Below are 11,310 nucleotides of genomic sequence, written 5' to 3'. Positions count from 1 at the left end.
TAGTAAGCCCCAAAAACAAAAAAAAAAAAAAAAAGAAAGAAAGAAAGAAAAAGAAAACTGCGATTCTTATCGCTTTCTAGCTGTTTGATTTGGAGACAGGCCATTTAACTCTTCTTTTTTGGTGGAGGACAAGGTCTCACTCTGTGTCCCAAGTTGGAGTGATGCAATGGCAAGCTCATGGTTCATTGCAGCCTCAACCTCCCAGGCTCAAGCTATCCTCCCACCTCAGCTTCCCAGGTGGCTAGGACTACAGGAGTGCACCACCATGCCTGGCTAACTTTCATTTTTTGTAAATACTGATCTCCCTGTGCTGCCTAGGCTGGTCTTGAACTTCTGTGCTTGAGTGATCCTCCTGCCTCAGCTTCCCAAAGTTGTGGGATCACAAGTGTAAGTCGCCCTGCCTGGCCCATTTAACTCTTCTGAGTGGTGGTTTCTCATCTGTAAACTAGGAGCTGGTGATAGCTGATATTTATAGAATGCTTACTGTATGCCAGGTACTGTTCTAAGCATTATGCATGCATTAACTTACAGCTTATTTACTTGCAATAACTACCTCACTACCCCTATATGGTAACTGTATCATTATTACCATATTATAGATGCAGAAACTAGGGCATAGAAAGGTCTCAGGTAGGCCAGGCACGGTGGCTCACACCTGTAATCCCAGCACTTTGGGAAGCCAAGGTGGATGGGTCGTGAGGTCAAGAGATCGAGGCCATCCTGGTCAACATGGTGAAACCCCGTCTCTACTAAAAATACAAAAATTAGCTGGGCGTGGTGGCACACACCTGTAATCCCAGCTACTCGGGAGGCTGAGGCAGGAGAATCGCTTGACCCCAGGAGGCAGAGGTTGCAGTGAGCTGAGATTGCGCCATTGCACTCCAGACTGGGTGACAAAGTAAGGCTCTGTCTCAAAAAAAAAAAAGGTCTCAGGTAACTCACCCGAGTTCACACAGTCAGAAATGGAAGTCAAGATTTAAAGTTAAGTAATCTGTTCAAGTGGCCCTGGTTTTATTTGTGATGTGAGGACCAAGAGGGCTAATAAATGGCAAATTGTTCTGCAAACTGTAAAGGGCAAATACATATGGTAGAAATACAATCTGCTCTATCTTTGGGGAGAGAGAAACCGTAAGAGACAGAGTAACTAACAGCAGCAGGGACTGGCTAATCCCCTAGGCCCCATGGGAGGGAAAGATGTACCTGGAGCACATCCCAGGATGGGCAAAATATGCCATAATTCCACCTGCCTTAAGCTGGTGGTCTCCTGAGCATCAGCAATCTGCTTATTACCACTCCTCTCTTCCTTTTCCTTTTTAAATGTAGTCAGGTTGACACAGTCTTCAGAACACTACTCTGAGGAAAACAAGGCCTTCTGCATCAGTAAGTAACAGCACCTCCACCAAATCTGAGGTGAGCCTGGCACCTGGAAGCTCAGAAGATTTAGGCTAAAACTGGGTTTTACAGGAAAGAAAATAATTTTTAAAAAGATAAGGCCGGGCGCGGTGGCTCACGCCTGTAATCCCAGCACTTTGGGAGGCTGAGGTGGGTGGATCACGAGGTCAAGAGATCGAGACCATCCTGGTCAACATGGTGAAACCCCGTCTCTACTAAAAACTACAAAAAAATTAGCTGGGCATGGTGGCGCATGCCTGTAATCCCAGCTACTCAGGAGGCTGAGGCAGGAGAATTGCCTGAACCCAGGAGGCGGAGGTTGCGGTGAGCCGAGATCGCGCCATTGCACTCCAGCCTGGGTAACAAGAGCGAAACTCCATCTCAAAAAAAAAATTTTAATAAATAAATAAATAAAAAGATAAAGAATATAGGCCAGGCATGGTAGCTCACGCCTGTGATCCCAGCACTTTGGGAGGCCGAGGTGGGTGGATCACAAGGTCAGGCGTTCAAGACCAGCCTGACCAACATGGTGAAACCCTGTCTCTACTAAAAATACAAAAATTAGCCAGGTGTGGTGGCCTGCGCCTGTAATCCCAGCTACCTGGGAGGCTGAGGCAGGAGAATCGCTTGAACCTGGAAGGCAGAGGTTGCAGTGAGCGAGATTACGCCACTGTACTCCAGCCTGGACAACAGAGCGAGACTCTGTCTGAAAAAAAGAAAAAAAAAGCAAAGAATATAAAAATAGCTGGGCGAGGTAGCTCATGCCTGTAATCCCAGCACTTTGGAAGGCCAAGGTGGGCAGATCATGCGGTCAGGAGTTCAAGACTGGACAACATAGTGAAACCCCATCTTTACTAAAAATACAAAAAATTAGACAGGTGTGGTGGTGTGCGCCTGTAATCTCAGCTACTCCGGAGGCTGAGGCAGGAGAATCAACCTCCTCGTGAACACGGGAAGCAGAGGTTGCAGCGAGCTGAGATCACACCATTGCACTCCAGCCTGGGTGGCAGTGCAAGACTCCATCTCAAAAATAATAAAAAAGGAATATAAAACTAAATTTTCAAAAATAAGATTTAGGCAAAGGGAACTTTGAGTCATTGTAGAAGCTGCTTCAGATGATAGGGAAAAATCGTAGCACTGAAGACTGTTAACACATTGACTCTGTCATTTTCTTCCAGATTTCAAAATGGAGTTAACTAGACAGCAGAATCACATATATATGAGAGTTTGTCACTGTGCACACCTTGCAGTGGGGTGTGATGGGTTTGTTTGTGTGCCCACTCTGCCATCAGCCTGGCGACACTACCACACCTCTCTGTAAGGTAGCCCAGCAGCCATGGTTCAAAAGATTCTGGGCTCTCAGCAAATGCATTTGTCTTCCCAGATCATGCATGGACCATTTCTCAGAAAGGATCTACGGACACATGCCCAGTAGTGTGAAAAAGGGTAAGCCGGCCACGTGTGATGGTTCATGCCTGTAATCCCAGCACTTTGGGACGCCAAGGCAGGAGGACTGCTCGAGCCCACGAGTTCAGGACCAGCCTGGGCAACATACAAAAAAATTAAAAATTAGCCTGGTATGGTGGTGTGCACCTGTAGTCCCAGCTACTTGGGAGGCTGAGGTGGGAGGGTTGTTGGAGCCTGGGAGCTCAAAGCTGCAGTGAGCTGTGACTGTGCCACTGCACTCCAGCCTGGGTGACAGAGTGGGAATCTGTATTAAAAAATAAAAATGAGACCGGGCGCGGTGGCTCACGCCTGTAATCCCAGCACTTTGGGAGGCCGAGGCGGGTGGATCACGAGGTCAAGAGATCGAGACCATCCTGGTCAACACGGTGAAACCCCGTCTCTACTAAAAATACAAAAAATTAGCTGGGCATGGTGGCGCGTGCCTGTAATCCCAGCTACTCAGGAGGCTGAGGCAGGAGAATTGCCTGAACCCGGGAGGCGGAGGTTGCGGTGAGCCGAGATCGCGCCATTGCACGCCAGCCTGGGTAACAAGAGCGAAACTCCGTCTCAAAAAAATTTAAAAAATAAATAAAAATGAAAATAAATGGAGGCAAGGAGGAAATAAGGGTAGGGACAAGGAGGCAGAGGCAGGACCTTTGGAGAAGTTGGTTCAGCTCTGCCTTCTACTGTCGGAATCTTTTCACTCAGCCCTTAAGCTTTTTTTGCCCATTTAGATTGACTTGCCCTGCTGACCTGTGTAGCTTTAGGCAGTTCATTTGCCCTTTCAGGGATTCAGTATCACCATTAAAGAAAAAGACAAAAGAAGGAAGGTAAGCTGAAGAGCAAGAGGAAGTCCCTGGGGTTTCTCCAGGGCCATTCTGAGTACCTTGAAGTAAATGGTGTTAACCAGCACAAGAACAGTGAGTTCATTGATGGCTTCCGGGGGAATGACGTCGGCAATTCGGCCTTCGGTCTTATTGGATACCCATTTGTTGATGGCCACTCTGGATTTCTCTGCATTTTCCTGAGAACAGGAAAGAAACCAGATCATCTGTGCTATTCAACCGGCTTTTCCATTTTCCCGGGCAGCATTTTATTTCTCTCACCATCCCTCTGCCTTTCCCACCACTTGGCTAAGAAGCTACTGCTCTAACCTACATTGGGGAAACTTCACATACCTAATGTAGTGCTATGAATCTTTCCCATAGCTAATAAATATTATCAGAAGAAAAAGAACAAAAAGAAACAGGAAAAAATAAAGGAAATCAAAAGAAGGAAGGAGAAAATAGTCTGGGAAAAAGAAGATAAAATATTGTTTTCTCTGACTTTGGAAACACTGAACTCACAAAAGTAGAGTTTCCAAGACATGTTCCAGGGGAAGCAATGAATGATGGCAGGTTATATGGGGTTGGCAGGTTATATGGAGGAGAGAGATGCCCATGTGGTCAAATAAGGTTGAGGAATGCTGATTGAATTAAGCCAAAAGATTTCTTGGTTGTAGTTTCTCAGGCCTTCATAGGCCCATGTGCTTCATGAATCTTCAAGAAGAGAATATACAACATTCACCATGTACCAACTTTATTTGACCATGATAAGTTTTCAAATTAAATAAGATATCTTGTAGGACTGGCATCTTCAAAACACTCTTTGGCATGTATTTGAAGTTGGTGGATGGAATGAAAAATTGATTATTTATTCACATTTTCTGGGCAGTCACTAAAATCTAAGCATGGATACCATTGATTTCTCAGGTTTCAAGTCAGAATAACTGTTCCAGGGGTTCTGACTCGTAGTCAGCCTGCCAGCAGTCTTCAGCAGCAAAGCAGTGTGAATTTGGATGCTGTTTCTCCACCTCCTCAATCTCTGAGTGGAGAGGAAGAACTCGGATGTCAGGGGTAACATCTGCAACTCACCTTGAAGTCCAGGGGCTGGAGTTTGGCTCCATATACCAACTCACTGATGTCCTGGTAGGTCTCATTGAAGGTAAGGGATTTGTCTCCAAAAAGGCGATTGGCTGATACCAACTTGGAGGACTTATTGGCTTTTCGATAGAGTCGGCAGTTCAGTTTGGCAAAGAAGAAGTGGATCTGATCAGATGTTTTCTCAGATATGGTGTCAAACTTAAATACCTAGAGAAGTCAAAAGAAAATAGTGTGGGTTTGGTGGGCAGCCTAGCTAACACGGGTGGTGAGCACATGCTGCTGTCTCAGCCTCTTCGGTTGTGAACTTCTTCAAGCACAGTGCCTGGCACAGCATAAATGCTCAACTCATGTGTGTTCTGATGAATAAAGGGATAAAAGAAGAATGAAGGGTAGGAAGAATAAAGGGAAAAAGAGAGACGGGGTTGCTACCTAAAGTCTCTAAAGGGCTCTAGATCAACACACAGGTGTTTTCTTGCTAGAATGGGAGAAGTCCTTTTGGTGATTCTGGACAGAAAAGAGAATCAGAACAGTGTCCCTTCTTGTAAGAAACACTTTTGTGGCATCTACTGGGGCTAGCTGCTCATGGAGGCTCTGGGATACTGTGGTAGGGGTGAAAAAGGAAAAGTGAATCTATTAGCAAGGTGTTAAACAGGCCCAGAATCAAAAAGTCTCAGGGTTGAAAAGGACTTAGAAGTCACCCATGCCTGTCATAGCCATTGCAGCTGGAATGCCCAACGCCCACCTTCACCATCCCCAAGGCAAAATGGGTGAGGCTGATCCCCTCTGCCCTTTCCATGCTCTCTCCTTAGTCTACAGAAAGCCTTTTGGATTTTATCTGTTATCTGCCTTTGGTTTTCCTGATTTTGTTCCAGTAGGTACTGTTTTGGGGGCGGATTTTGCTTTTGATCAAAAGCTTGGTGCTGAGTTTCTCTTTTCTCCAGGGAGATTCAGTCTTACCCTGCTTTCCCAACACACGGCATTTGTGTAAAGGGGAGGACCCGAGGAACATGCTTGGTTTGGAAACAGTCTTCTGTTCTTACAGGAAGGGTTATATTTAAGGTCTTACTTGGGGACAGAGACATGAGGGATATGGAAGTGCTTTGAGACTAGTACCAATGTACACAGAAATGACTGAGAGCCCGGAGAAGGCAGTATTAAGTGTTTTAAGAGTTTTTAAACCTACAGTTTCTTTTGGGGAGTGAAGAGTTGGGTTAACTCACCCCAGAAGCCTGAGCAAAGGTGATGAAGTTCCCTGGAAACTGACCACTAGAATAGAAGGAACCCTCCTAAGACCCACAGACTTTAGCGTCCAAGGTTCAAACAAGCACCGTATACCATCTTGAAGGGCCTCGTGCCTCCCTATCGATGATCTCTGCTTCCAAAGTGAGATTCATCCTGAAGAAAGACTGTCAGGTAGCCAAGCCAAGCACAGATTAAAGATCTAGTGTTTCCATCCATGACTTACCATAGCCCCAGAGGCCAATAGTGATCAATCAATTTATGACATTTCTTATTTCTTCTTCCCTCCCACAAAAGGGGGGGGGGGGGGGGAATGGGGGTGGGGGGGAACTAAGTCACTGATCTGAAATGATCCTTACTTTCTAGAGCCAGAAAACGCTTTCACGTCCTTGAGGCTTTTCCTGGCTTTCCTGGGCCTCAGGTCTCAATATACATCCTCGGCCGGGTGCAGTGGCTCACGTGTGTAATCCCAGCACTTTGGGAGACCGAGGCAGGCAGATCCCTGGAGGTCAAGAGTTTGAGACCAACCTGGCCAACATGGTGAAACCCTGTCTCTACTAAAAATACAAAAATTAGCCGGGTGTGGTTGTGCATGCCTGTAATTCCAGCTATGCAGGAGGCTGAGGTGGGAGAATTGCTTGAACCCGGGAGGTGGAAGTTGCAGTGAACTGAGATCGTGTCACTGCACTCCAGACTGGGTGACAGAGTGAGACTCCATCTAAAAAAAAAAAAAAAAAAAAAAAATTATCCTAGAATTTTTTCCACAAGAGCCCATATGCCTGACATCACCAGATGGTAAAGCTCCTCTTCTCCCGCCAGGGGAGGGGCTGGGAATCTCCACCTCCCAACACAGCACCTGGCACAGAAGAAGTGCTGAATAAATAAATAGATAAATGATCAAATTAGTGAATAAACATACAGATGAAAGAACTACTAAAAAGAGAAGTTAAAAGAGACACAAGTCTTCCCCCATTTTAAGGTAGCTCAAAAGAGGAAACCCGGATTTACCAGGCAGATATCCAAGTGGTTAATTCCTTGCCTAATTAAAAAAAATTATTTTCAAAGGGAATTATAACACATGAAGCAGTGATTCAAAGGGAATTATAACGCATAATGAGCGCCCCTAGTGGCCTGCAGAGTTGGTGTAGGAGTCATTGGACGTAGGGAAGCCCCAAAGGTGCTCCTAGCAAGGTGGCTGGGCAGAAGGTCTGTGGGTCATACCTCCATCAGTTGCTTGAGGGTGTCGTTACAGGCACCCAGCTTGGTCATAGCAAAAGCCGTGGAGATACTCAGGGGTGACAGGAAAATGTTGTCATTGTCATTCTTGGAATCTGCCAGGTGCTGATAGAAGGTGGTAGCAAAGCGCGAATTGGCCTTGGACAGTTCCCAGACGCGCGGGTTGGTGGCCTCGGGGATCTTCTGTTCTGAGCCCTCATCCTCAGTTGCCTTTTTCTCTGGGGAGCGGTAAATGCACATGGGATTCATGGGAATGTCCCGGGGCTTGGCTATGCAGATGTCTTTAGGGCTCTCCTGACAGGTCACACAGCCCCAGAGGCCAATGAGCAGCAAGGACAGAAGATGTGCCTTCCTGCAAGGGGACAAAATACTGAGTTAAGCTAAGCTGCAACCCCACTGCCCACCACAGAGTTGCCCCAGGAAAGCAGAGGATGCCAGCCCACCTGGTGTGGCCAAGAGAAGGGCTAAAGCCTTTGAACCGGATACAAGGCCCAGGACAGGTTCAGTCCTAGACTTCTTGCCAGGGGATAGTTCACTTGCCTGGACATGGTCATATTGGAATTAGAATTAACTGATGGTTATTTGAAGTATTATGTGCTCAAGGCCTCATGCTGAAAGAAGAAAGAATGAGAAGCTTCCTGTTCGTGAGGTGGAATGCGCATGCCTAAAAATCCTGCCGGGAACTTCCGTGCCCAATGAAGAGCCAGGGCAGTAGGGGGAGCCGTCTGCAGAAACTGGGGAAGGACCCTGATGGATGCAGCAGAGAGATTTCAGCAACACAAGAGAGGTAAGAGGAAATGGATGGAGCAAAGGCAATATCTGGCCGGGCGCGGTGGCTCACGCCTGTAATCCCAACGCTTTGGGAAGCTGAGGTGGGTAGCTCACTTGAGGTCAAGTGTTCAAGATCAGCTAGACAACCTGGTGAAACGCCGTCTCTACTAAAAATACAAAAATTAGCTGGGTGTGATGGTGCACACCTGTGTTCCCAGCTACTCGGGAGGCTGAGGCAGAATTGCTTGCACCTGGGAGGCGGAGGTTGCAGTGAGCCGAGATTGCGCCACTGCACTCCAACCTGGGTGACAAGAACGAGACTCGGTCTCAAAAAACAACAACAACAAAAAACACAGGCGACATCTGTGTGTTGAAGATTCCCGCATTTCCAGCTCCGCCCTCACCCTTCCACTGAACTGCAGACCGACTGTTTGCTGGACAATTCCATTAGAAACTCCGACAAGTTCTTTGGGGAAATAGGACCAAACTGAACTGGCAATTAATTCTCCCCCAAGCGCCTGCTCCATGTGTTCTCCAGCTCAGTGAATGGGCTTAGGGAATGCAGTCCGGAAACCTGAGAGTCACCCTGGATTCCTCCCTCTCTCGCTCCTCATTTAGTCAGACCCCAGAGTCAGTGAGTTCTGTTTCTTTGCTCTTTCACGAGTTATTGCCACTGCTTTAGTTCAGGCTCTCATCCATTTTTATTGCCTGGAATTTTTAATATCTCCAACATGGATTCAATAAAGGTAAACGAAGCTAATATCACATTTTTTAAAAAGTGAGGTAGTTGGGACACCCGATGAAGCAAACCAAGAGAAAAAGTCTCTTGTAATATTTTTTGTTGATAAGACACAGTGGGCCAGGGGCCGCCTCCAGCTGGTCGAGGGTCCCTGGGTGCAGAGAAGGGAGTCTCTCTGTGGGTGCTAGGTCTTCCCACCTTCTCTTGGGAGAGAAAGACAGGCGCCCAGTGCAGATTCACGGACGTGGTCTGGTGGGCAAGCGTGGGGCTGTCTGGAAGCTGGGGCAGATGAGGGGGACTTGCCTTCTGGCCTGCTCTGAGGCCGGTCCTGCAGCCCTTTCAAGAACAGAGGCGCAAAGTGGGAGAGAAGCCGAGGCACCAAGGGAGACGCGTAAAGCAGGCTGAAGCAGCAGAGGGAGAGGGAGGACCCCGCATTCATCTTCCCGTCTCCCCTGCCTTCGGTTCCCCACTCTGCCCGGCTACGTTTGGAGGCGCAGCTCGAGGCCGAGGGGCCCGGGGAGGGCTGTGAAGCACAAGTTAAAACCAGGACGGCTGCGCCACCGGTGACAACTGGGATGAAGAAGGAAGTATGTGTGGCGCTGAGGGAGGGACCGCTCTCACTGTGGGAAGAGGAAGCAGGGCTTCGGCCCTTTAGTCAGAGGTCACCGGGATCTTGGGTGCGGGTGGGTGGGGGGATCTGAGTGGAAGAAGGAGCGGAAAGGGAGTGAGGAGGTCCTCGCTGGTAGCGTCTGCCCCGTCCCCGGCGCATGGCAGGCCCTGGGGGTTCCGCGTGGAGCGCCCCCTGGATTTCCGTGAGCGCTGGCGCCCTGCACGGCCTCTACACCAGGGACGACGTCCTCTCGTTTCCTAGGCTAGGGACCCCCGGTGTGGCCTAGGAAAGGCCTGGCCCCAAGAGCGGAGTGAGAGGGGGAGGAGGAGGGCGCTTGAAATGACGTCTTCCAAGCGGGCCTTTGACGGGAACTACCAGGGAGAGGGCCCGGTCTTCCCAAAGGCGTTGAGGTCATTCCTGCGAGTCCTTCGGCGGCCAGACACCCCGTGGGGGCGGGCAACGGGAAAGCGCGCCCCTCTTACCTTTTTCCTGAGCCTCCGGCTCCGGTCGCGTTGGAATGCATGGCCGCGAACGTTCCGCGGGGCTGGGCGAGTGCAGATGCTGTGGTCTGAGGCAATCCGTCTGAAAACTGGTTCTTGCCTCTAAATCTCACAGAGGTTCCAGAGGCCAGGGTGAAGCAAGGAGCTGGTCGGGAGGAGAGAGCTGAGGTCAAAGGCTGATGACCAGTTCCCAGGGTTAAGCAAAGTGTAGAGCCCGGGTGTTGTTTAATTAGCAGAGAAGTTTTAAAGTTCAGTCAGGGCCAGGGAAAGCGCGAGCCGCCTCTCTGCCCGCACTGCCTCACTCTCCTCACCTTCATGGCAAAGAAAAGGCGAGCGCGCTCATACCCTCAGACTTGGTCAGGAAGTACCTGACCGAGGAGAAATCTGTCTGCAGGGTTTTCTCTTTCTGGTTAACCAGATCAGAAGAAATAGTTAATGTCCAAAAGCTTCTAGCCCTCTGCCTGTAATTTCCTCTCATAGTTTTCTTTATGGAGAGAGAGAGAGAGATACAGAGAGAGAGAAAAAGAGAGAGAGAAAAAAAAATCTAATTAGAGGAGGCGAAAAGGGACAAGCTGCTACCTTCAGGCATCTGAGCGCCAAGGAACACACAATGGTTACACGGTGGCCCCCAGAGAGACCCATTCCCCAGCAGCCCTGAGGTGGTGGGACAGGAACAGAAGAGCAGGGCCCTCGGGGTGTAGCCAAGCATGTTTCTAAGGGGTGTGAGCAGCTGGGAGATATTTAGCAAAACGCTATCGGGGGGTCAGGAGACGGAGTGTGGGGCAGGTAAAAAACCCACATGCAACTGCTGAAATAAAAACAAACGCAATCATATTTATATGTATTGTTAGTTGTACTAGTTATTGGGGAGATTGGGTAAATTCAAACTAATGGAGATAAAGGGCAAGTTTGTTGACATTTTCCTCTTCTGAAATAGCCAGAAGCACTATCACAAGGATTGTGGCCGCCCAGTTCACAGGGCACCTGTGCCTCCCACTGTGGGATCAGGGTCTCCTTGAAGTTGTTGTTGCAGTCATAGGAATCTGAGAGAGCGCTTCAGTTATGAGAGAGGACATCTCTGCTGGGTTGAAGCTGTGTCTGAGTTCTTGGCTGATTCCGACCCTGGAACCTTTGAGGCCCTCCATCAGCAGTGTGAACAGTTACCAAGAACGGTCCCAAAGGGTCTCAGAATGCCCAGAGGCTCATCTGTCGCCCCGGATTAAAGACGACGGAAAAGGGTCCTGTTCTGTACAATATTCAATAGTCTATAACCATTACTTCAGTGTTAGACATTAGCTTAGGTCAGTCTCTTTAAATATTTGAATGATTTATGATCATATAGGTGCCTTTTTTTTTTGAGACAGGCTCTCACTCTGTCGCCAGGCTGGAGTGCTGTGCAACCTCCACCTCCTGGGTTCAAACAATTCTCTGCCTCGACCTCCTGAGTAGCTGGGA

At 48.6% G+C, this 11,310-nt stretch overlaps 1 protein-coding gene across 1 annotated transcript in view; it reads right to left on the bottom strand.

Moving 5' to 3' along the window:
* The window catches only part of SERPINC1 (serpin family C member 1), a 17,932-nt gene extending 7,915 nt beyond the window's left edge, over positions 1-10,017 (bottom strand). Inside the window, exons 1-4 of the mRNA XM_032291340.1 lie at positions 9,838-10,017; positions 7,221-7,587; positions 4,752-4,967; positions 3,725-3,862 (exon numbers count right to left, since the gene is read on the bottom strand). Of these exons, the coding sequence (XP_032147231.1) occupies positions 3,725-3,862; positions 4,752-4,967; positions 7,221-7,587; positions 9,838-9,878 (762 nt within the window). The 5' untranslated portion in view covers positions 9,879-10,017. The remainder of the gene's footprint in view (positions 1-3,724; positions 3,863-4,751; positions 4,968-7,220; positions 7,588-9,837) is intronic.
* Positions 10,018-11,310: the final 1,293 nt, after the last annotated feature.

This window comes from Sapajus apella, unplaced genomic scaffold (assembly GCF_009761245.1).
Source record: "Sapajus apella isolate SASKATOON/1434 unplaced genomic scaffold, GSC_monkey_1.0 scaffold25, whole genome shotgun sequence".
Classification (NCBI taxonomy): Eukaryota; Metazoa; Chordata; class Mammalia; order Primates; family Cebidae; genus Sapajus; species Sapajus apella.
This window is presented reverse-complemented; position numbering and strand designations above follow the sequence as displayed.